The sequence below is a fragment of the Catharus ustulatus genome, chromosome 15, assembly GCF_009819885.2.
Source record: "Catharus ustulatus isolate bCatUst1 chromosome 15, bCatUst1.pri.v2, whole genome shotgun sequence".
Lineage (NCBI taxonomy): Eukaryota > Metazoa > Chordata > Aves > Passeriformes > Turdidae > Catharus > Catharus ustulatus.
The window spans coordinates 345,680-371,806 of record NC_046235.1 but is presented as its reverse complement, the minus strand read 5'-3'; the positions used below and the strand labels follow the sequence as shown (position 1 = coordinate 371,806).

Below are 26,127 nucleotides of genomic sequence, written 5' to 3'. Positions count from 1 at the left end.
AAAAAAATAGCCTTTTGTTCCAAAGCCAACACAAAATACCTGTGTTCAGATTTCGATATAAATAATCGAGGTTCTATATAATTCCATATTAATAGTGCCCAAAATCTCGATGCATAAATAAATTAAAGTATTAACACTTCTTACAAAAAGTGACATATTTCCCTTCCTAGTGGAACATCGACACAAATATACAAGCGGCTCCGCTCCGCGCCGGCCTCGGGGAAGCGGCTCCGGTCGGACCCGGTCCGGTGCGAGCCACGCCGGCACCGCTCGCCACCCGCCCCGTCGGGGGAGCCGCGGCCTCGGGGCAGGGGGAGCCGCCGGCCGCGCTCCGCGGGCCAGTCCGCTGCGTGCCCGGCTGCCGGGCTCACACCAGCGAGGTGACCGGGGGGATCTTGGCGCTCTCCTCCTCCCAGGGCTGCAGGTTCTGCAGCGCGAACAGTGACGAGTTGTGCAGGCACAGCGGGTCGGGCTGGATCGACTCGTTCAGCGACTTCTGGAAGGCGTCGTGCTGCAGCTGCAGCATCAACCGGCTCGCCTGCTGCCGCTCGGCCTCCCGCTCCTCCGCCGTCTGCCGCCTGCCGGGGGACACGCTCAGCCCGCGCCCGACACGGCCGCGCTCCGCGGGCAGCGGCCGGCCCGGAGCCGGGCCCGCAGTACCGGGCAGGGCGGCCGGCGCCTCCTTCCGGGGCCGGGCACCGCCGGGCCGCCAACCGAGGGACTGCGGGCGGCGGGAAGAGCCTGCAAACCCACCGTCTCCCAGAAATCCCGTTTCCAAATAACCCCCGTTTTCTCCCAACATTCCCCCGATTTTTTTTTTCAAATTATTTCCCCGTTTCCTCAAACAATTCCCGATTATTTCGAATAATCTCTCGTTTTACGAATAATCTCTCGTTTTACGAATAATCCCCCGTTTTCCGAATGGGGGACTATTATAAATGAAATATATAAAGATAATAACAAAAATCATAATGCTAGTATAATAATAAAAATTCACCCCCAGTGGTTTGGCTGCCAGGAGCTGGCAAAGGGGGCGATCCCGGTTGGAGCGGGACTCGCGGGGCGGCGGGCGGGGAACGCGGTCGGGGGCGGCTCCGGGAGGACGGGGCGGCTCCGGGGGCACGGGACTCACCGCCACTTGGTGCGCCGGTTCTGGAACCAGGTCTTCACCTGGGCGTCCGTCATCTTGAGGGACTTGGCGAGGGCAGCGCGCTCGGCCGAGGCCAGGTACTTCTGCCGATGGAAGCGCTTCTCCAGCTCGCAGATCTGCACCCGGGAGAAGGATGTCCGCGGTTTCTTGCGCTTCGGCGGAGTCCGGTTCTGGTAGGGATGCCCGATCCGCCGTGTCACCGTGAAGGGCGTCAGCGCCGCGGCCGCTGCCCGGGGGGGGAAGCACAGGGGTCAGCCCCGCGCCCGCACGGTGCCGGCCGCCCCCCCGGGGCCACCGCTCTTCCCGCCGGCCGCCCGCGCCCCGCCGGCCCCGGAGGGACCGCGGCTCCCCGGGGTCCCGCTTCCACCTCTCGTCGAAGAGCTGCGGAGACGCGCGGGGCCCGGCCGCCCCCCGAGGCGCCCCGCGCTATCCACGCCGTGAGGAGAGCGATTTCTCGGCTCGCTGCGAGCGCGGGGGAGGGAAGCATCCAGCGGCCGCCTTTGCTTTTATTCTTATTCGCATTACTGTTATTATTTCGTTTTCTATTTTTTATGGGGCCTTCCGTTCGTTGTTGGGAGCCGGCTCGCCCGCTCCGCCCCGGCGCCTTACCTGTGAACCTGTCCTTGACGAAGCGCCTGCTGCTCTCCATCCAGGGGAAGTTGAGGCTGCCCAGGCTGGGCACGGCGGGCATGGCCGGGATGGCGCTGGAGATGGGCGGCGGCACGGCCCCGGGGATAGGCCTGTGCGCCGGCACCCGGATCACGCCGGCCGGGGCCAGGCTGAGGTTCACACTGTACGATCCCGAGTCCTCGAAGGGCGCGGCGATGGCCGGGAAGGGGGCCGGCAGGGCCGGGTAGGGCGCGCCGCCGCGGCCGCCGGGGCCGCCCAGGAAGGTCGCGCCGTCGGGGCCCCGGGGGGGCGGCGGCGGCGGCGGGGGAGCGCTGTCCTGCTCGGGGCTGTTGAGGATTTGGTCGATGCCGAAGCTGATGGGCTCGTGCTGGTGCTGGCCCTGCGCCGGCCCCGGCGGGTCCATCCTCGGCGGGTCCATGCTCCGCCACCGCCGCCCTCGCGCCGCTGTGCAGGCGCCGCCGCTCGCGCTGCGCTCGCGGCCCGGCCGGCCCCGCCGCCGACACCAAACTTTGCGGAGCGCGCGCGCGCCGCCCCGTCACCGCCCGGGGGCCGCCGCGCGCCCCGCGCCGCGTGCGCCCCCGCCGCCGCCATTGGCCGCCGCCGCCCGCCCTCCGCGCGCCCATTGGCTGCCGCCGGCCCGCACCGGCTCGCGCCCGGGCGCGGGGGCCGCCGCCGCCGCGGTGACATCACAGGGGCGCGCGAACAATGGCCCCGCGCGGGCCGGGGGCGGGGCCGGGGCCGCACGTCGAGGGCGACGCTCCCCCCGGCCCCGATCCCGGCCCCGGTCCCGGCCCCGGCCCCATCCCCGGCCATCACCGCCACGGCCCCCGACGGCCCGAGGTCACCTTGCGAGGCGGGACTCGGTGCCCGCAGCCCGCGGCTGCCCAAGTCTCCGCCCCGACGGCAGCGCGGAGCGGCGTGCGCGGGCCGTGCCGGGGGCCGGGGCCGGGCTGGGGGGCGGCCCGGGCCCTACAGGGCCAGATTCCGTTTGGGCTGAATTGGCAGAGGCCGGTGCGGCTGCCGAGCGCTCTGGCAGCCGGTCCCTGACGGCCGAACGGGACTCAAGGCGTTAACAATTAAATAACGCTCAGCGCATTTACTTAGTTCCCTCTTATAAAGGGAAATGAAAACAGGGAATAGAATTTCCCTGTTAATAGAATGTAATGGCATTTGATCAGCACCTGGCAGGGCGAGCCCGGGATGCCGGAGCGGTGACAGGAAGGACTTGATTAGTTTTTAAACCGTAGTATTCAATTACCGTGACGCTCCCAATCGTTTCGCCGGCAGCGGCAGCGAGCGGGACGGACCTGCCGGGCACAGGCGCTGCGCTCGGAGCCCGCCCGGCGGCACCTGCGGGCCCCGCTCCGCCCGGCTCTGCTCCCGCGGCCAAAGCGGGGCCCGCTGTGGCTTTTTTGGGACTCCCGTGCTCCACACGACTCGAGGGTTCGGAGCAGGCTCCGGCCCGACGGGCTCCGACGGCGAAGCTGCCGCCTGGAGTTCCCCGACCCGCAGCCATCGGGAGGGTTTCCCCGGCTCCCGGCACCGGGGACAGCGGCCCCGCCTTGCCCCGCGGTCCTTAACGCTGCCGGTAAACGCCCAGCCCCGGTGGGACCGCCCGGTGCCCCCCCGGCTCCGGACGGCCCTAATCGGATTGTCCCCGCTCGCTGCGGAGCCGCGGCAGCCGCCGCTCCCCGGAGCGGAGCTAATCCGATTGAGGCGACCCCGCAAGCTGGTGCGGGGCCGCACCGCCCTCGGGCCCCGCTCCGGACGGCCCGGTGGGGCGGGCGGGTGGCGACCGGGCGGGGGTAGAAGGGAAAAGGAAGGGGGAAAACGGAAGAAAAAAAAATTAAAAAAGAAGAAGAGAAAAAAAAAAGGGGGTGGAGATGGGGAAGGCAACCGGTGGAGGATAAATAAATAAATAAATAAATAAATAAATAAAGTGCCACCCAGTCCTGGATCAGGGCAGGCTTTGTTAGAGAAAATTGCAGCTCGATCTGCATAATGGGAGCTCGGGCTGCCCAAGGCGATCTTTTTATTGCGTGTGTGTCTGCTGTTATCAATTTTGTGAACGATTTCACAGGGAGCCTGGCAGACTTGAGCTGGAATAATATGCAAAGATGAGCTTTGAATAATGAATGATGTGCTTTTAAACCAATTCCAAAGTGTCTGTGATAGTACAATATGAAAAGGGGTGGTAAGTAATAGTATATTTAAAAGGCACTAGTATGTTTTTATTACTATATTTAAAAAGATATCTATATTATTTTTGTGAAATGGATAATATATCACAGAGTCTTTGATAATCAGCTAAACAATACATTTTTCTTTGGGAAAACTCTCCTGGTTTTACACAGTTAAATATAGAGTATCAGCGTACAGCTCTGTAACGCTCAGCTACCTTATTAAATATTAACGCTATTTTAATATTAGCTTTTAAATTTAATATGTTGACGTTCTGCAGTTTTACTTTAATTATGTTTTATAATTAATAACCCCGGACGTATGGTATCCTTAAATGCAGCTCTCCCGCAGCCGCGCCGTCTCCCTCGCCCCTCTGCGGGCGGGGGGGCGCATAGAACCCGCGCAGAACCCGCGCAGAACCAGCGCAGCCCAGCAGGACCCCTCACAACGGTGCAGAGCCCCGCATAACTCCGGAAAGCTCCGCACAGCCCCGCACAACCCCGCACTGCCCCGCGGCTCCCTCCGACCGAAAGGCCGCTTGCACTCTGCCCGGTGCCGGCTCCGTGGCTCCGTGCCGGGCTCCTCTCCCGGCCCCTGCGGTGCTCAGCGAGCGGATCTGCGGCTCCGCCGTCTCGGCCCGGTGCTGCGAGCCCGGTAGTACCCGGGCCCGGTGCTGCTGCCCGGTGCTGCTGGTGCGGGGGCGGACGTGCCCTCCCAGAGCCAGGCTGCTCCGCACCGCATCGGGAGCCGGAGTCGACTCAGGGCTGGCTCCGCCGGACACAGGGAGGCAGCGGCACCCCGGGCAGGCACGGCACCAGCAGCCGGACGCACTCCCATCACAGGGAGGTGAGACACCGCACACCTTGATGGGCTCCAGCCAGGCCCAGGCATGGCACAGCATGGCACAGCCTTTGCATGAAGTGCAGTGCACAGAATAGCACAGCACAACCAACGGCGTTTGCCTGCCATGGCACAGTGAGGCAGAGAGCCCATAAGGCAGCTGCAGATGCCCCTAACCCAGCACATGGGCAGCAAGGGCTGGACAGCGCCAGGAGACAGTGCTGGACAGTGCCAGGGGACGGTGCTGGACAGTGCCGGACAGCACCAGGGGACAATACTGGACAGTGCCAGGGGACAGTGCCAGGGGACAGCGCCAGGGGACAGCGCCAGGGGACAGTGTTGGACAGTGCCACGGGACAGTGCTGGACAGCACAGGGGTGGACAGTGCCAGACAGTGTTGGAGCGTACCAGGGGACAGTGCTGGACAGCACCAGGGGACAGTGCTGGACAGCGCCAGGGGACAGCGCCAGGGGACAGGGCTGGACAGCGCCAGGGGACAGGGCTGGACAGCGCCACGGGACAGCCCCAGGGAACAGCGTTGGACAGCACCAGGGGACAGTGCTGGACAGCACCAGGGTACAGTGCCAGACAGTGTTGGACCGTGCCAGGGGACAGCGCTGGACAGCACCAGGTGACAGTGCTGGATAGGGCTGGACAGCACTAGGGGACAGTGCTGGACAGTGCCAGGGGGTGGCCACCAGAACCATGCAGGTGGGAGGGGTTGGGAAGGGAGAGCTGTGCAGGTGTGTGGAAGGCTGCTGTGGAATTGTTATTCCCTGTGAAATTCTACTTCTTGTGCAAGTATGAACTGAGCTGCGGAGCCAAGTGCGTGATGCTGGCAGAGAGGAGCACGGCACAGCCCTGCCACGCTGGGCACAGAGCTGTCCCAGCTCTGCCAGGACACCTGGGCACAGGGACTGAGCAACTCTGGAGAGCACTGCTCCCAGAACCTCAAAGGTGTGGGGGCCACAGTTAAGCAGGGAGGAGAGTAACTGAAGAAGTTACTGTGAACTGTGGAAGAGGAGTGAGGGCCTCCCTGGCAGGAGAGTCCCCCATCCTGTCTGTCACTGCCAGTCACTGGGGACAGAGATGTGGCAGCTGACCCACTCATGCCTGAAACCCAGAGCTGCTCCCAGGCCTGGCTGCCGTGGAGGTGACATGGAGGGGATGTACTGCAGCCTGCCATGGGCACTGGGTTTGGTACTGTTGTGCACTGCATTCCTCAGCCCCAGGAATGTCCTCAGGACCACAACAAGGAAGGAGGGAGGGTGGGGTGTCCTTCTGGAGGGAGGGTATCCTTGCAGCACTGTGTCCTTGCAGCACTGTGTCCTTTCAGGGCCTGTGTCTTTGCAGGACCCCTCCATGTGTCAATGCCAGTGCCACTGTTCAGCTTTTTAAAAAGTGTTTCCTGTAGCATGAGATAATAAGCCCACGTGATGAGCACTGCTAATAACCCCTGCACCAGGCAGCAGCTGCAGATGCTGAGATGCTCCTGCTGCAGCTCCTGTCTTTGGCAGTGGATCTTAGGCCAGTCCTGTTCTCATAGCCTTTTCTGGATGGATATTGCTGCATAAACCCGATGTGGTTTGGAATGATTATACAACTCACGTGGAATTCAGCATGACAAAGGACACATTTTGCTGTTCAGCCATAGCTCTGGGAACAGCATTCCTGTGGAGCTGGTGGTGATGCTGGTGTTCAGGCTGAGGAGAGATCTCTGTGCTCTGTGTCCTGGCATGGGCAGGGGAAGGGGGCAGGACAGCCAGGAGCAAGCTGCCCGAACTGTGCCTGTAGCCAGCTGTGCCCAGCTGTGGAGGACACCAGCAGGTGAGGGCTGAGGTTTGTGCACTGAAGGGGGATGTGGTCCTGACCCTTGTGCAGGGCTCAGAGGGACTCTGTGGGTCCTCCTGGACAGTGATGAGCTCCCCTGGGTGGGGACCACTGGGGCCAACAGGCCCCAGGGCAGAGCAGAGGCCCGGCTGCCCATGGCAGTGCTGCAGCAGCACCTCAGGCCCTGGTGAGCACCAGAGCTGACAAAAAACCCTTTTATTGTCAGCCCACAAGGGTTAAATCAGCTCCTCTTTGTCTGAGGGAAGAGCTCTGGTGTTGCAGAGCCAAAGGTCATTCCCCTCTGCCCTTTCTTTGGGTTTGGAGGGCTGTGCCCCTCCTGTCCCCCCTCACCCCACGAAGGAGGAGGAGAGGGCAGGGTAGTGGAGCTCTGCCCTCAGCAGCCTCTTGCCAGCAGAACAAGGGATATTCCCTATACCCCGACATGGAGGAAATCAGGACCTGACCTATAAACCCTGCCCAAGGATCCAGACACAGAGTGCAGTAAAACTCTCTGTCCTCCAGGTCCCAGTGGGTGGAAGCACTTAAACCCCACTCAGAGAGCCAAAGCCGACGGCTTCTGAAGCCTGTGGCAAATGAACGTGCCTTAGTGGTTTCAATTCCTGTTCCAAAACACATTTCTGTTGGGCTGGTAACCTTAACCATGATGTTTAAAAAGCCAAACTTACTTTCAGTTCAGAATCCAACAAATGGCTGAGACTAGCTGAGAAGGAGAGGGTGTGAGGGGGATGCTGGGGAAGGAGCTGTCCCTGAACGGGGGAGAAATCTCTCTGAAAGGGTAGGGTACAGAGGATGAGGGGCAGATGGGCTCCATTTCTTTTTGCCACCTTTAATAAAACCAGGCTGCACTGAAGCTGACAGGAACATCCTGCTCTCGTGGAAAGCCCTGAAAGGCTCAGACACATCTGCAGACACATCTGGGCTCTGGGAGCAGCAGTGGCAGCCCCAGGTGAGGAGGAAGGCAGGCAGGTACTGCAGGTAAGCCCAGGGAAGCAGCCGCTTCCTTCCCCCTTTCATTCTTATTTTAAATGCCAACACAGCTGCTGCCAGGTTTTTGTACTAAATATGACTTTTGCTGGGCAAATTACATTAGGATGGATGCCACAGGTTTCCATTAAGGTTTATTTATCCTGATACCGTTTGTATCTCATGCTTATAAATAACTTATGTTATAGCTTTTGTTTGTAGAAATGTAACTTACATATTTTATTATGCTTTCTGTAAACCTCAAAAAGAGTTTTGTCAAAGCAGTGCCTCTTAACAGCAGTCTACACCCTGGTAGATAAAACCTAGAGCAGCATTATTTTTTAATAGGGTGAGGAAGCGTGTTATCCTGCTGCAGTGTGAGAGGCTTGCTGTCATCCCGAACTCCTCGTGCAGTAAAACATTAACGAGGGCCAGGAAGGACTCTGAAAGGTGTGCACGAGCTGGGGCTGAGCTCTGCACAGCTCCTGGGCAGGTAAGGCTGCTGCCCAAGCTGGGCTCAGCCCTGTGCTGCCCCAGCCAGGCTCTGGCATTGCTGTGCCCCAGCCAGGCTCTGGCTTTGCTGTGCCCCAGCCAGGCTCTGGCATTGCTGTGCCCCAGCCAGGCTCTGGCATTGCTGTGCCCCAGCCAGGCTCTGGCTTTGCTGCGCCCCAGCCAGGCTCTGGCATTGCTGTGCCCCAGCCAGGCTCTGGCATTGCTGTGCCCCAGCCAGGCTCTGGCTTTGCTCTGCCCCAGCCAGGCTCTGGGCTTTGCTCTGCCCCAGCCAGGCTTTGCTGTGCCCCAGCCAGGCTCTGGCTTTGCCGTGTCCCAGCCAGGCTCCGGGCTTTGCTGTGCCTCACACAGAGGCTCTGCTCTCACTCCCTAAGCTCAGCAGCCTGTGCTTGGCTCTCTGAGGATATAAAACACTCCAGGGGTAGAACACGCCCTGTTTTACAGTCCCCAACCTTCCATCACCAGCCAGGCTCACACTGGCTCCTTGAGAGGAAAGTACTTGGGTTCTGAGTGACATCTCCCTTTGGCATTTCCCATTCCACTGTTTCCACTTTTTTCAAAGAACAAAAAAATTCCAAAGCCCTTAAGGCAATTATGTATTTTCAAAAAATGCATAAGGTAGTACATGTGCTCCATAGATTTCTGTAACCTCCATGGATCTCTGTAACCTCCATGGAATACTGTAACTTCCATGGATTTCTGTAACTTCCATGGATCTCTGTAATTTCCATGGATTTCTGTAACTTCCATGGATCTCTGTAACCTCCATGGATCTCTGTAACCCCCATGGATCACTGTAACCTCCATGGATCTCTGTAATTTCCATGGATTTCTGTAACTTCCATGGATCTCTGTAACCTCCATGGATCTCTGTAACCCCCATGGATCACTGTAACCTCCATGGATCTCTGTAATTTCCATGGATTTCTGTAATTTCCATGGATCTCTGTAACTTCCATGGATCTCTGTAACTTCCATGGATCTCTGTAATTTCCATGGATTTCTGTAATTTCCATGGATCTCTGTAACTTCCATGGATCACTGTAACCTCCTTGGATTTCTGTAATTTCCATGGATCTCTGTAACTTCCATGGATCTCTGTAACCTCCTTGGATTTCTGTAATTTCCATGGATCTCTGTAACTTCCATGGATCTCTGTAATTTCCATGGATCTCTGTAATTTCCATGGATCACTTTACCTCCATGGATTTCCCTTGGTGCTCAGTGCTCCTGCAGCTCAGGCCCCTTGGCTGAAATCCTTTCTCTGAGCTCAAATGTGAGCAGCAAACTGACAGAACGCTTTCCTCCAGCTGTACTTCCTGCTGCTGGAAAATGTGCAGAAAAGTGACAATTTCAAAGAAGAAAACTGGAAAAGCCCTGAAATAAATACAGGTATGAAGTTTTCTTCCCTGTTGGCCACAATTAATAATTCCCATTCTTATCTAAGGAGTGGTGAAATGTTATTGAATTCACAAATATCAGCAAACATGACAAACTGTGATTTTTTTTTTCCCCCTTAGATAAATAAAACCCAACTCCATCCCAAAACAAGTTTGTAATTGCACATAATAGCTTTTCCACATAATAAACAGAGTTATTGCTTCAGCAGTTCTGATTTTTTTAGGTCTTCCTTCAATTTATTTTGCACCTCCCCAGCCAGCAGATCCCTCCTGCCCAGCACAGGACACCCACTGCTCCCCAGTGTAAGTCCCTTTCTGTTTTCTGCAGTTTTGGATAAACTTTATTCTTTGCAAAGGGTTTTACACCTTCATTTTCTTGTGTGGTTCTTTTTTTCCAGTTTCTAAAGACGTGGGAAATGTGAAATAACATCATCTGTAGTTCACCAAGTCTTGCTCCATCATCTCTTATTTCACTCCGTGCAACATTCAGATTTCTTGCTCTACTTATAGCCCAAAAATGCTCATTTTCAGTCTTCTCTGTGGCCCTTATTGTCACTAATCACCCATGCTGCAAAGAAGTATGGAACATTTTGTAGAAAAGTAGCAATTTTATTAGTTTGAAGAGATGTAATATAAAGTTTGTACAGGCTTGCATCTCATTTTCAAACATCTTCAGAAGTGAGCTTGGAGGTTTGAACTGATGAGGTATTAATTACTATCATGTACATAATAGTAAATGTACGTATGAGAACTGACACAAATTCAGAAGGAATGCATATCCTTTTGTTCTTTGATTATACACTGTTTGTACACTGTTCCATAAAGCTAAAACAACAGGATTATAAATTTTGATAAGAAAGGCTGAAAACATTCTTCAAACTAAGGCTGGTTTTCCATTGTTTTCACTGTTATAAATCCTTACATTTAGGCTGGAGATAGAAAAATGTAGAAAATATCTTTAAAAATAGTTTTCACAAGGGTAAAAAAAATCTCTCTAACAATATAAAAGGGCCCCAGCACTTTCTGAGATGCTTTATCAGTCAGTGCTCAGTTTCCATAGTCCTTTCAAATCACACCCACACCCTTGGGTCTGGAGGCTCCTTTGCAGTGCAGAGCTTTGGCCACTTCCCTCCAGCGTCTTCTGAGTGACCTGGAAGAGCAAACCCCAAACATTTGGTTAAAGCAGACCTGACAGTGACATGCATTGCAGGAGGTGTTGAAAATAGTAACTATAATGTGCATTAAACTGAGGGAAAGCCAGGGGAAGACTCACCATCAGAATCACCAGGTTCCCTCCAAAGCCAGTTCTACAACGTGTAAGCCTGGCCTAGCAACGTGAGGAACGTTTCAGAGCCAGCAGGGGAATGGCTGAGCCAGAAGCTTTCCCATTTCATGTGGCTCAGAAATTCCCTCCCCGCTGGCCTCCAGCAAAGGCTCCTTGGGATGGTCCCTGAGGCTCGCTCTGGGCTGGGACTGTGGCAGCCTTTGTGCCTCACAACAGCCAAGTTAATAAAGTCTCCCCAGAAGAGCTCCTGAGGGCTTAGGACGGTGCCTGCACACCGATGGGATCCCAGCAAAGCTCTGGTCCCTGCTGGATCAGGGCAATCATCCTGCCTGCACACTGATGGGATCCCAGCAAAGCTCTGGTCCCTGCTGGATCGGGGCAATCATCCTGCCTGTATGGCATGTCTGGCAGCAGGGTGGGGAGCTGGGGCTTATGTGCAGGTACAGAATGTGATTGGCCATTTGTTCTTTATTCTAGTCCTACTTTGTAATGTTTGTGCTTATTTCCTTACTAATGGGAATTGATTTCTGCTCAATTTTAAACATCTGCAGTTCAAAGGAGTCTCCTGCTTTGCAGAACAACTGACAGCCCCCAGGGGTGGAGTGGGACCAGCAGTGGCTCCTGGCTCCTGACCAGCCTGGAGAGGTAGCAGCAGCATCCTCGAGTGTTTCCAGGTCCTGGAAAAGTCTGGGCTCTCTGCTGTGGGGTCTTGAGAAGCCCAAGCACCTGCATAACTTCCTGCATTTCCATCCCCAGCATATTCTGGCATAGCTACGGGCTGCTCACAGCAGAACTTTCTGTTACCTCACAAGAATGTTGGTTTAGCTCAGAAATGTGGAGCAGGAGGGGCTGCAGTGCTGCCCAGCACCCTGCTGCTACAGCCAAGCGAGTCAAATAACCCAGCCCAGCCTTGACCCATGGGCTGTGTCAGTCACAGCCCCATGGCCCTGGGCAACAGCACAACCCTGGGATGAGCACTTCACACACAATTATTCAGAGGAGAATGAGCCATTCTGATAAGACTGTGCCGATGTACTTGGCAAGGCTCCTGAGCAGTCTGATATTGCACTCCAGAGGAATATTGCCTGTACTCCACAAACTTCAGGTGTATTACAAGAGAACTTGTCAAAGGCAGGCTGTGAATCAGCTTTTAGGATGCAAAATTTAGCAGACTTTTGAAGTGAATGCAACCTGTAGGTCTGGGATTTGTTTGTCAGATTTTTTAAAAAATCTAGAAAAGGTTTAAACCTGTTTAAATCTTAAACAAATCCCAAATTAAACACACATCATTGTCATCAAAATTACAATTGTCCTGTACATAGGTAAAAATATGGGAAAGAAAATGCAATCAAACTGTAACAGTAAGGCTAAGCCCTGACAATTCCACTGCTGTGGAGGCAGTTTTTGCTGTAATGTCTCCTTGGCAGATTTCCTGCCCCCAGCACAGCTCCTCTCGCATCAGGAGCACCCAGTGCCACCATCCCTGCAGCAGCACTGGGAGCAGAGGGAGCAGCTGAGCACAGCTGGGTCCTGGAACACCCAAACCACCCTGAACATCCCCTGGGAGCAGGAGTGAAGGATGCAGGACCTGTCTGCCCCAAACCCCAAATTCCAAACCCCAAGCACCAAACCCCAAGCACCAAACAAACCCCAAACTCCAAATCCCAAACCCCAAAAAAACACCATACTCCAAATGCCAAACCCCAAACACAGTGACCAACGCGGAGTCCAGGCTGGAGGAGGCCACAACCCTGAGACCTTGGCCAGTGTCCACAAGTTATTTTTAGGAAAGAGGCATTCCAAGAATGTCATTCAACCCCACAATGGAAAGCAGGAGCAGCATCCCCGAGCTCTGTGTTATTCCTGAGCCCAGCATCCCATGGCATCCATGTAGCAGCACGTGGAGCTGCTCTGGGTTTTTAACGTGCCAGTCCATCCTGAGCTCCTGCTGTCTCAGGACCCGTAATTAACCCTATTGGTGCACACATGCTTCAATCCCAATTTTTTTGAGACCCGGAGTAAACATGATGTCTTCCCTTTGAAATCAGTTATGGGCAGAGTAGAGCAGATCTCATTAAAACAAAAGAAGAACGGAAGGAGCAGTAAAACATGGTGACTGCATCCTTGCTGTTTCCCAGGAACTGCAGACACAGAGACCCCACCTGAAATAGAGGAGCCCATTCCCAATAAATAACTCAGCAGGACACGGGAAGGAGCCAAGCAAAGATGATTTCACAGGTATGTGTAAGTATGTGTCCTACTTTTTCCTCTGTGTGAAATAAATAACCTTGCTGCAAAAGGGGCAATACACATCTTGCAAATCCTGTCTTCTGTTCTTCACCCTTCCCAAAGAAATACAAGACTTGTTCATAAGTAAAGGTGCTTATACATATCCATGTCTGCTAAGCAAAACACGTAATCATTAGAACGAGTCTAATTTCACTGAAAAGAATATTCTGACAGTCACAAATTTATTCCTTATGATTTACAGCTCCGTGGTTTTATCTTCAAGTGAAATATTTAATTTCTCCTTATATTGAAGCACCAAAACCATATAATTAATATGTAGTCAGGCTAATCTTTGAACACTATAAATCAAAAGCATTATATAAACAAAAGTGTCGTCTTGAACAAGATTGGGAATGCACAAAACTACTTATATCCCACTTTGATAATGATGCAGTGACTCAGAGCAGATAGAAAATTATTAGTTTTCCTTCCAAAGTAGGAAATATTGCTTCCATCTGTAAAGTATAATATTGTGATGTCATAAAGTTTTCCTAAACACTGAATTTACCCTTATTCCCTCTCAATCATTTTAAAAGAACTGCTCTCTCTTATACAGCTTGGATTTAAATCACAATAACACACCAAGAAGATGAATGACAGTGCTGTTGGATATGGCTAAAATTGGATCCTTCAGCACAGGTGAATGATGAGACAGCGCTTCTCTTCTTGATATATTTCCCTCTTCTATTAGTTTCCTTCCATGGCTGGGATTTCAGTTTGAATTTTAATGTATGCGGTTGCTGCTAATCTTAGTGTCTGATTTTTTTCCAGCGCCCTCTTATTGTATAGACAATTCATTCTCCAAAGCAGTAATACACTGAGGCTTGTGACTGCCCAGGAGATAAAGCAATTCAGAATAAAGTTAGAGGCAGCTCTGCAGAAAGGCACAGACAACAGGTCAATATTCTGGGGAACAACAGCTCACACAAACAATGCACATTGGGATCAAGGCATTCCCTGCCAGGCTCCCACCCCGACTGCAGTGCTGCTATTGAACCACCAGGGAAACACCATGGGCACGTCCAAATTCACAGCTCAGGTTCCTCTGAGAGGGCAAATTGCAGCCTCATGGTGGGCATGCCCAAATTCACAGTTCAGGTTCTACCAAAGGGCAAATTGCAGCCTCCCTCCTGGTTTACAGAGTCTGCCCCAAATTGCAATCAGCACCAGTAGCTAAGCTCAGGTAATGCCCCCAAAGCCAGGGGTTCCTGGGAGAACTTACAGAGAAAGAAGTCAGGGAACTATTTGTCTGGGAAGCAATTTTTCTGATGTGATTTTCATGGTGTTGTTTCTTCCTCTTTCTATCTAAAGGCCTGATGAGCTTGCATAACTTCTGCTTAATTCTGGAAATGTGAAACCAAATTTTATTAGAAAAAGGTTAATTATATCCTTGCCTGATCTGGGTGTAAAAGTTGGGGTAAAATTTGAGGGGATTTTTCATGGAAATGGAGCCACTCAACATCTGTGAACAATCTGTAAGAGTTCCAGATGAAATCATGAAATCCACTCTTCATTCCCAACGTGAGCATGATGGAGCAGGGGCCAGGGCCAGGGGTGGGCAATGGGAAGGGCAGCAGGCAGCTCTGCTCTCTGTGGAGTTACTATTTTTACTCTTTTGGCATGTGAAGAGTGAATCTGGTGGAATTTGCTGAACGCTCCCTCTCTCATTCAGAAGTGCCAGTCCCAGCAGCAGTCTCACACAGACTATGGGGTTCTTCAGGCTCCAAAGATGATGGTGCTCATTAGGACTGAGATCACCTGAAAGAAAATTCAGACCCTGACATGAATATGGGAGCTGTGGTTAAGCTGTGTGATGTGCTGAGAAGGAAAAGTGCATGAAACCTTTTCTAACCCTGCTGAAATCACTGATGTTTCCTACATGGGCATGGTATTACATGTTCTTCCAAACAAATATTTCCATAACCAAAACTACAGGTGAAGGAAGTTAAAAGAACTAATGCCAAAACTCAGCACTAAGCCAAAGCTGAATAAAACCTGAAATAAGAACTGACATTTGGACCAGAGTTAATTTGAGCTGTGGATTTTGAAGTTCCCTCTGGGTTCTCCCCCTTGCCACACACGTGTGCAGACAAGACCCAGGCTGCTCTTGTACATTCTGGTTTTGTCACCTCCACCTTTCTCTGTGTGTGACACTGCCAGGATTGAGAGGAACACTCCTTATTTCCACCAAGGCAATTGTGATTACAGTAAGAGATCTTTAAACCCATTCCACCTTTTCCAGCACAGTTACAAACCTCAGAGTTCAGACATTTGAGTTTATTCTGTTTATTCAGAGTTGTCTAGCAGGGATGCAGCCCCTTCTCAGCTCTACAAAGCACTGAGCTCTCCCAGTTCACACATTTAGGTTCTGCTGGCACCCAAGCAGAAGCTGCACCCTTCCCTTTGCCCTTTGGCTAGCACAGCCCTAGAGCCCCACAAAGCTCTGACTCTGAGCCCTCTGCTTGTTCAGCTCTGCTCCTGCACCTCTGGCATGTCTGGCTGGGAAGGGGAAGACTTATTTTAGGGACTGGCACCATTCTTGTACAAAGAAATAACAAAATAACGATGGAATCCATTTAAAGATAAAATGCTCTGAGATATCCTTGCGATACGTTAGCCCCCAAACGCCAAAGGCCACAACATATACAAACCTAAAAACATTACTTAGAGATTAAACAGGGAGAAAATTTGTAAAATGTCACCAGTAAATAGTTTGACTCACATTTATAAAATATCTACACCCTAAAACCAAACACAGAGGAAGTAGAAAATCATTAAATCCTTTCTTCTAGGCCAATGAGTAGCTGTGAGCGGGGTCTCCAGAGAGCTGCCACACTATAAAGCAGCCTGTAATAACTGGCCGAGGCAAAGTCAAACAGCATGTTTCACTAAATGAAAAAGATGAATGCTAGCACTACAAATCACCTGGAACACAGAGATCCACAAATCATTTCAGCGTCCAGGTTAGGAGCACATGGGCTGGCGTGGGAAAGGCCAGTTCAGGTCTCACCAGCTCTGATTTGTGCTCACAGGACAATCTGCTCCATGCTGCTTTGGAACCAGAGCCAACCACCCCAAACCTCTGCACCAGCACCAGCAGGGGCCTGCTTTCCAAACATGAAGAGTAATTATGACTTCCTGTAACTCATTTCTCACTAGGTTTTCATTTCCATAGTTTGTAACAAAGGTAGCTGTTGGGACAGGAGCATTTCTAAGTTCTAAATGAAGGAAGCTGAAGAGAAGCTGCCCTTACATTGCAAAGGCTGTGCCAGGTTTTCAGCAGAATTCCTTCATCACTGCAAGTCCTAGAACTCACTTCTCTTTCCCATTTGTTGGGATGAAGCCTTTACTGTGCCACAGCAAATCACATTTTAGGTAAAAGAACTTCCATGGACACCAGAGAAAGCAGTGTGAATATTCCTTTACAAAGGATTTAGAAGGGTCAGGAACATGCACAGATTTTAACAAAATACTTGCCTGCTAATAGCACTCATTTCCATTCAGATCTGAAGAATTCACCTTTTATCATTGTTTAGCATATAAAATTGGGCAGGTTTTTTAAGCTCCAGCTTCAAAGAGTCTGCTCTTAATTTTAGAGCTGTGATTACTAATTTAAATGTCCTTTGGAATTAGTAGTTCTTTCATCATCAATTCTTCCTATATCAGTAAAAATGAATCATCATTTACTAATAACACCAGGAAGATTTAAATAAAGGATTATTAAAAACTTTAAAATTTAATTTGTTGTTTTAAGGTATTTATTTTACTAGAAAGCTTGACTTTCATATTGGTATTTTTTTCCATGTTCAAAGCTAACATTCCCAGATGAAACACAAAAACTAAAGCCTTTATTTATCTTGAAAGCAGAAATCAGCCCATCATTCCTGAACTGAAAGTATTTAACAGTCAGAAGCAGCACATCAGCCAATGCAGAAGAGTTTTAGAGCCATGTGCCTTCCCCCAGTCTGATGGAAGCACATCCGTCCAGGACAGAATTGTCACCAGTTCCTGTCACTGCAGCTCCCTTCCCTTCTGCATTTCCTCTTCCCTTCCTTTCCCTCCCTGCTGCCCCTTTCCCCGACATGTGCAGGAAGAAGGGAGGAGCTGTGCGAGGAGGGAGGGGGGGCACAGGAGGCACAGGCAGCCCACGAGCCCAATGGATCCAGAGCCCTTCCCAAACCTCAGGCCAGGCCTGGCATCCCCCCAGATTCCTCCAGATTCCTCCAGATTCCGTTCAGAGCATGGAGCATTTCACCCTCTTTATGCACACTTCATGTATATATTTAAATAAACACTGGGAACAACAATTTCAAGGTTCAACTGTTGAAGCTGAAAACTGTGAGGGACCCAGTCCTGTGCCTCTGTTTGCAGCAATTCAACTGGCACTGCCCTTTTTGCTTGCTTTTATGAAAACCAAGTGCAAATGGGTGAGGAAAACCCCAGTGCTGATGTCAGGACAAGGCATCTGGGAGCCACGAACCAGGATATGGCAGTAGCTGATGGACCAAAATGTGCCCCAAGCATCTCTCCCAGGGTAATCCCATCAGCTTTAGGTCCTGCTGGGAGACTCCCATTCTCCCAGTGCCCAAAAGGGTGAAAAAGGAGCAGCTACAGGAATGTGGAACTCTGCATTTCCCAGCTCAGCTTCAGAACTGGCCAAAGTGCTGAGTGTGGGAATCCACTTGGAGCAGGTCCAAGCCATGAGCCAGTAGAAATAGTCCTAAATAAGAGTGGGTGAACTTAGGTGACTGCTGACTTTGTGTGGAAGGACAAGAAGCAGCAAACCCTCAGGACATGCTCAGGACAGGTCCAGCCCCTACCATGTGCACCAGAGCCATTGTGGTCTGGTTCTTGTGTCAACAGCACAAAATCCCAGAGCAGGAGTGCAAAGAGCTCCTTCCAAAGCCCCCTCTCCTAATTCCCACCTTTAGCCAGCAGGGACTGCCTTCGATGGGATTCCAAAGCAGAGGTTTGTGCTGTGCCAGGGAGCCACCACAGCACAGCTGGGCAAGGACAGCAGCTACAGCCTGCACACTGCTCACAGCACAGCTGGACAAGGGCAGCAACCACAGCCTGCACACTGCTCACAGCACAGCTGGACAAGGGCAGCAACCACAGCCTGCACACTGCTCACAGCACAGCTGGACAAGGGCAGCAATCACAGCCTGCACACTGTGCTGACAGCACAGCCCAGCCCTGCCCTGCCCCAGCTGGGCTTCAAACAGGAATTACAGGATCTTTCCTCTGAGACCCCATTCCTACCTGACAGAATGTTATTTTCAAATTGCAATTGCATCTGAATCTTTTCCAAGCAGGACTATCCTACATGCAGCCTCACCCATCAGAGGTGGGTCCATGTCAGGGAGGCTGACACCACCAGGGCTGCAGAGGTGACCACAGCTGGCCACTGCACTACTGGCCACACTGTTCTGTGCCACAGAAAACACTGAGTCTCACAGGTCTTGCTTGGTCTAGGGCCGGCTCCACCAAATCCTGGAAGCAGAACAGTTAACAGCAGCAGCACTGACAGGGCCTGATGAATTAAATCCCTCCTCCTTCTTCAGGAAGGAGGGATATGTTTCATTAATTACTACCTTCCAGGGTGTGTTGACTCGCTCCTGTCTGTGCTGAATTTCATGTAAACCCTCTACTGAATGTCACATGCTCCTGCGCTGCCTGCAGTGCAGGATTTTGTATTTGGGTATCTGTTGTAGCTGACAGATGTTTACAGACTCGTGTGTCTGCACAGCCTCTCCTGCACAGCTATCCATCTGTGCTCCCTGTTAGACAGCAAGTTATTCCACCTTAGGCTGGAATAATTTAAGATTGTGACATCAATCCTTAATCTGCATTTTTTAGCTGGTAGCATGCAGAGATTTTAAGTTACAGCCACTAGGCTGTCATTTTATATTAATCTAAGTTGCTTATTTAAGATTCAGCCATTTCTAAACAAGTGGCTGTAACTAAATGATGGTACAGTTGTTTTTAAAGATGACAGAGCTGTGATTAACAGGGACCTGTGGAATGCACAACCTGCCATAATTTGTAACACCAGCTTCAGGATGGTCTGATGTACCAGAGGGCTGAGCTCTTTAAAACCATCACCAAAAATGAACAGCCATTCCTCTGTGCTTTTATCAGCACATGGAGAGGCAGGCAGGTTCAGGGCTTTGTAGCACAGGCTCATCTCTGAGGGTCCTTCAGCATCTTTTACAGCCCCACTCTGAGAGCCCTTTTGCGCTGGGCAGCCAGCAGAGGTCAGGGAGGAGACCCAGGATGGAGCTGGGGTCCCCTAGGAGCACCTCCACCCCAGTGATTATGAAATAAAGTCACACATAATTTCATCCTCTAGGGAGGAGAGAACTCCAATTTCACCAACACCTTCCTGGAAGGGCTCAGGGTGGGATCAGGCTAGGATTAGGCTGGGCTCAGGCTGGGCTCAGAGCAGGCTCAGGCTAGGCTGAGAGCAGGCTCAGGCTGGGCTCAGAGTGGGCTCAGGCTAGGCTGAGAGCAGGCTCAGGCTGGGCTCAGAGTGGTCTTAGGCTGGGCTCAGCCCCCTGGACACTGTCATGAGCAGAGCCAGAGGCTACCCCCACACAGCAGCAACAACCAGAGACAATTAGACCCGGGGTAATTATTTTTCCCGTGTTAACTGGTATGGAGATGATCGGCAGGGACAAGGGGCAGGGTGGGATTTAAGGCACCCCTTGAGGGAAGTGAGAGAGGGAGAAAGGCTCAGCTCAGCTGTGCCCACTGTGCCAGGGTCGTCTGGGGGCACAGTGCCCCCTCCTCTGGCTGCAGCAGAGCTCTGGACCAGCACACAACTTCCAAACTAAAACGAGTATTAATTACCCATTGCTAACAGATTGCAAGGCTCTTCTGTTTTCAAACTGTTCATAAATTGATTCTAATTTCTTCTGTGGAACAATTAAAAGTGGTTTTGTTATCCTGATGAACTGAGCTGTAACCAAAGCTTTTGCAAATAAACACAAAGACAGATGATGAAGCTGGTAATAAGCAGATTGCTCCTGTGTCCTGAGCAGCCACCAACACTTGGCAGTGAATATCATCTTTCACAACAACAACAACAAAGGCTAAGAGCACACGGCTGTTTCATGCAGTCATCCAAACAAAATGCACTGAATATTATATTTCATACTAAATACATTACCCTGGCAGTTTGACACTCAGCATTTCAATAGATATTGCATCTCTCTAACATTCTGCCTGAATTTCTGCAGATGGACTTTTAAGTATCAATGGAAGATTACTTTACTTGTCACACTAAAAAGATTTTAAAGAATGGTTGCACACACTTCATTTTTAATTTTTTCTATTTCTTTTTTTTTTTAAAAGGAAAACGACTTATGAATTCAGAAACATGGTTCTGCTGAAAGGTCAAAGCCCGTGTTGCTGCAGCCTTTTGTGCGTGCTGTTCTTCCAGCCACTCAGGTCTCCCTTCTGATGTGCCCAGCAAAGCTCTGGGACCATTTGCTCCAGTTAAACTCAGCTTACCTAGACAATGCTGGCCTAAGCTGAGACAAAGTCACAGCATTCCCAAGTCTCATCCATCCATTGTGACATTGGGGTTTTTTAAATGTGTTTTATCTTAAAGCTGTGAAGACATGCAAATACACAAGAATCTCAGTGAATTCTCAGTAAAAAACTCCAAACAAGTGAGCAAAGGAAAACACCCAGCTGGATGCCATGATTTCAGGAGACACCCTGAGCACACAAGCATCTCTCAGAATCACAGACAGACAAAACCAGCAGCTTTAGCCCTGAAAAACGTGGATTTGAGGTTCAGTTCAAGAGTCCTGGAAATCAGACATTTGCCAAGGTAAAGGGGGACACGTGTTCAGGTTCTGCCAGTCACTACAGAGCTCTGGGCACACACCAGCCCCTGCAGCTGCACCTCTCTGCTCTGACTCCCAGTCAGAACGCCCAGAGCCTCCTCATCCCATGCTGGACCTCCACACCAGCCCTCACATCCAACAGCAATTAACGTCCCTGGAAGCTGCTGCTAGTCTAGAATTTTAAATTCACCTTTTTTCCCAACTGGAGGAAGGGGTTTGTTCACAGAGAGCGACTTTCATCACTCACATGGCAAATCTGCCAGTAGCAGATCACAGAATGGATTGTTACCTTTCCCTATCCATTTTGTAAAGATATTGCTTTCTTTCCAGACTGCAAGTATCACTTCTAACCAGATTTGGAATTATAATGTGAACTTTACAAAATTATTGGTGCTATTCATATCACTAGTTAGATTCCATGGAACTGTGATATTTTTTGACCTTCCCCAAACCAGCACCTCTTAGTGTTTATTATCATAACAGAACCACAGCCGGCAGAAATTGAACATTTCCAAGTAAAGTATTACATTGCAGGGAGTAAACAAGGAATAAAACATTTTTATACTTCTCCCTAAACTTATTTGCTTTTTGCAAATATTTATGCAGCACAAAGACACGAGTTTAGTGAGAAATACAGCCAGTTCCTCTTGTTTAATTGAAACATTTATGCTTTTTGTTCTGCTAGCAAAAAGCAATGAAGCATAATATCACAAGATAAATACACAAGAAACTTATAGATATGATTGTAAAACAACATCATCCTAATGTTTCCACTTAATTACCCTGAAATGTATTCTATTTAATATTCATTACTCAAAAGCCAATTTAAAAGAGAATGAGGTGAAGGGACTTATTCAGAAAGACGGACTGTCATTCAGTGCAATAGTTATCTAATATCCAGAAGTTAATAAAGCAGATTAATCTACAAGTCGCTCTAAGCCATCAGTGAGTTTAGAACAAGCGGCTCTTTGACCCCTCGCCCTCCCGGCGCGCACCAGCAGCAGGTGCCAGCTGCGCCGGGCCTGCCCGAGCCGCTCCTGACCAGCAGCTGACCCTGCAGGAGCGATTGTTCTGCGCTGGCCTCGAGGCTGCACGAGCAGCCAGGGAGGAACAAAAGCGGACACGGAGCAGCTGCCTGGCCCGGGGCCCCGCGGCGCCCGCACCTCGCGCTGCCGAGCTTTGTGCTGGGCTGCGCGGAACCCAAGTTCTGCCAGCCCCGAGGAGCCGCGAACCGGCACAGCTTGCGTGATGGAGAGGGGATCCCCAATTTGATTTACGCCATTATTAAGACCGTGAAATCTTCGGATACATCACTAATGATGATGTATTTTAACATTAAAAGTCCTAAAATTAAATTACTCAGTTCACATGATAACGAATCACAATGAGGCTTTAAACAAAGCGGAATTAGAAAAGACACTAAGCTCATTAATTTTTTTTATTTCTTAATTGACAGCACACATAGTGATAACTATACATTTAGCAATATACTTGGGACTGGGACTGCTGCCACCTTTGTACATGAACAGTGAGAAGCGTGTATAAAAGAGAAGTAACTGTAGCTTTCATTAAGACAACACAGCTTTGACACAGTTATTCTATTGCTGCAAATTACACAACCACAAAAACAATCAGAGTCATGATTAAATGCAGTTATATACATGGGAGACTACTAGTGCAAATGTTAACATATTTAAATGGGTTCCTTCATTAAAAAGATTATATATGATATTAAACCATCAATCAAATTGAAACACTAGAGCCTAAACGTATTGTCACTGGTTAAAGTAAATGACTTTGAGACTGAATTTTGGCTCACTCAATATGGTGCCTTTTCTGTTGCTTAGCCACCCAAATCTCTGCTGGCTTGGCTACAGCTGGTATATCTCCATCCCTTTCAATTAATAAAGAAAGTTATGGTAGTATTGGATAACATTTTTAAATTGGGCTAAGAGGCTGAAACAGATGTCCCAGGGAAAATCCCTCTCACCATTGTATCAAAACTTTCAAGCCTCGAGCCAGCAAAAGCTAAGCACCCCCATCCTGGTTCAGCTGAGCCTTTAAACACATTTGATTTTAAGCATAGGAACAATCACACCTGTGGGTTTGATCTGCTCTGAAAATGAAGTATATGCTCACAAAAATAGGTGAGGGTCTTAGGCACTCAACATCTTGCCCCAGTGCCGTTTAGCTTTCTTGGTGAAATCTAAATTCTGAAATTCCTGGTGATGTGCTTATGTTCGAGTGCTGCTGCCTGGGCCGTGAGGCACGTGTTACCAACACAGCTCCACTGCAGGTGCTTATCTCATTCCTCTGCATAACTCCATATTGCTGGAAATGGCACTTAGCTTTATCCAAAAAACAAAAAAATCACTTATTTCACCATATAAAAGGGAAAAAGGGAAAGTTGCAAATTATAATATTTTTTATTGTAGTAATGCTGCTTGATTTTTCATTGCTGCTGGCACCTCTGCTTCCTGGTTTCCACCTTCCTGGCAGTGCCTGCCCTGCTACATCCCTTGGTGCCTCCTGTCCAGGGTGCAGTTCTCCTGGCTCTGGTCTTTGTTCACCTGCACACCTTCCCTCCCACCTACTGCAACACTCTCCAGGTGTCTCCAGCCCCTGGATTCCACCAGGTTCTCCTCGGGCAGGGAGTGCTGGCTCTTCCCAGGTCCCCGCCCATGGTCCCCTCCTCCAGCACTGCCCACCCACTGTCCCCTGAAATGCCAAACCCTGGAAGGGCTCAGCTCGGGCACAGCCTGGTTCTACAGACACCAGAGCACCTTTCTGTCAACACTGGCCCTGCCAGGGGCCAGGGGGAGCCCAAACATTGCTACAGCGCTCAGTCTTATCCCAAACCCAGCTCATTCCTGTCCCAACATTGCTCAGTCTCATCCCAAACCCAGCTCATTCCTGTCCAGTGATCTTTCTGAACATGATGCCCAGCAAGGAATCACTGGGCACTGCCCTCACCCCTTGCCCTCCTTGTACTTTACATCCCTGCCCAGGAAACGCCCAGGAAAGAAAGCGAGTACTGGAATGCCCCTGAAATCCTGTTTCTGTTCAACCAACCAAGCACTTATCCCCTCTGCAGCCAGCACAGAATCATTTCAGAGATGGCTGTGCAAGCAAGAATTCTTTACCTATTGTGCTTGACTCATAAACATTTATTACAACTGCAGGTGAAAAATGCTACAAAACTCATTGATTTTTGGAGCAAACAGAAATAGTATTTTACTACACAAAAATTGAGCTAACAGCCTAATGTGTAGAGTTCAGCAAGATCAGCATTAACAGAAGACATAGGTACCTTCTTAAGACCAAAAATTACACTTTCATTTACAAAGTGAAGCAGCAGAGGCTTCAATTCTCAATACCAGAAAAACAGCAAAGTAGGAGCCTTTAAAAATTATTTATCAAAGTGCTTAGAACAGAACATAACATCAATAGCTGAGTGCAGCAAGCTTAATACCGTGTTCTACCCATACATCTCAAATTACTTCCCACATTGATTCGGTGTGGTTGCAAGATCCCGTCACAAGTGGCCGTCAGCAGATGGAGCTCAGGTTGCTCGCCCGGGGCAACGAGCCCGGTCACGGCAAAACCGGCCAGAGCCACCGGAGCCACCAGTGCCACCAGGGTCACCAGCCAGTGCCGAGCTCCCAGGGATACCGAAAGTCGCTCCTGAGCATCACGGAGCTGTTTCACTGACATGGTCTCTATTGCCCCCTCTTTGTACAATCACGTCAATCCATGAAAGCCACGGGCGGCTGCGGGACAGGAACGAGGGGGCGATCCTGCAGCTCCGGTGCTAGGACACCGGGACCGGGACACCGCACCGCGACCGCCCCGCTGGGGAGCGCGGGGGGGAAGGGGATGATGATGGGGATGATGGGGGTGATGGTGATGGGGATGATGATGATGCTGTTGCTGATGATGGTGATGATGGTGAAGATGATGCCGCCGTTCCGGACTCGCGGAGCGGTGACGCCGGACAGCGGGACACCCGCACCGGAGCTGGGCGATTCCTGCGGTTCCTGCTGCGGGAGAGCCCCGGGACCGCGGAGCCGCCCCTGCCCAGCCCCGGTCCCCTCTGGACCGTTCCGATCCGGGCAGTGCCGCTCCGGGCCGTGCCGTTCCGGGCCGTGCCGGGCGGGCGGAGCCGCTGCCCCGCTCCGGGCGCTGCCCGATCTCCCCGGCGGGGCCCGAGCGGGGCCGGGACATTGCCCTGGTCCTTGTCCGGATCCTTGTCCGGGTCAGTGTCCGGGTCACTGTCCCACGGCAGCCCCGAGCCCGCACGGAGCGCAGGTACCGAGCTGCCGAACCTGCCGAGCCCAGCCCGGCTCACCGTCAGGCCGCAGGCTTGCAGCACTGCTAAGCTCTGTGACCCGCTCCTTAACAGGGTTACGCATTACTGAGCCCAAACAGATGTCCTGAAAACTGACACCGCTGGTTAGGAAGCAGCAATCTTGTTCATTAGCTTCCGTGGTAGTCAAATCGTCCATAAAGGCGGTGTTTAATGGCCAGCCAATGAATAATCAATGTCTCACTTTTCATCCGAGTGTGAAAGTGAGAATAATCTAATACGCCGTGCCCCGGTAGCGCACCAGGCCCTGGGTTCCGTTTCTATTCAGGGCTGATTTATAACCCAATGGAAACCTGATGTAAACATATGATCAATGAGTCCCATCATTGCTAATAATAACCCCCAACCGGCACACTCCCTCATCTCCAAAGCCATCCCTTTAGGCTATTAGTTTCGTCCAGCTAATCCTCTCCACTATTCCTGCCTGCTGCTTTTACCTTGGCCATCCGTTCAGTCCGGCAGACTCAGAAGTAATTTTATACGCAGCAGAGAGCGGGTGGAATTGATTTTTCGCTCAGCGCTCAGTTCCCATCTGAATAATTATCAATTTTACTGCCTCATAAAGGGAAGAGTCAAAATTTCAAATCAATTCAAAAGAGCTTCTGAGACTACAGAAACTGTGCATGAGAATAAAGGTCAAAGTTGTCAGTGACCTCAGGAGATGATGTCAGATATTAGTACCCTGAACAGTTGACTTCAAAGGCACTCAATATGATATGACTAGTGCTAATGCAAATCATATTTATGCTGACTGCTGGAGACCAGTCATTAATATTTAAAAGAGTATGTGAAAGCCTGCATTCAAA

The 26,127-nt window shown here is 50.9% G+C and overlaps 2 protein-coding genes across 11 annotated transcripts in view; both read right to left on the bottom strand.

The window, feature by feature from the left end:
* Positions 1–361: 361 nt before the first annotated feature.
* On the bottom strand, positions 362–5,961 carry TLX3 (T cell leukemia homeobox 3). Its single transcript, XM_033073400.1, has 4 exons — positions 5,948–5,961; positions 1,760–2,199; positions 1,133–1,376; positions 362–578 (listed from the first exon to the last, which is right to left on the bottom strand). Exons 1-4 carry the CDS (start codon positions 5,959–5,961, stop codon positions 368–370), a joined length of 909 nt encoding a protein of 302 aa, XP_032929291.1. The 3' UTR covers positions 362–367.
* Positions 5,962–10,075: 4,114 nt separating this feature from the next.
* The window catches only part of RANBP17 (RAN binding protein 17), a 99,386-nt gene continuing 83,334 nt past the window's right edge, over positions 10,076–26,127 (bottom strand). For 7 of the 10 annotated variants that reach the window (XR_006163057.1, XR_006163056.1, XR_006163052.1 and 4 more), the window contains one exon: positions 10,076–10,675. The gene's annotated coding sequence lies outside the window, so the exon portion shown is untranslated. The remainder of the gene's footprint in view (positions 10,676–26,127) is intronic. The other 3 variants (XR_006163055.1, XR_006163060.1, XR_006163053.1) reach the window with 2 other exon arrangements.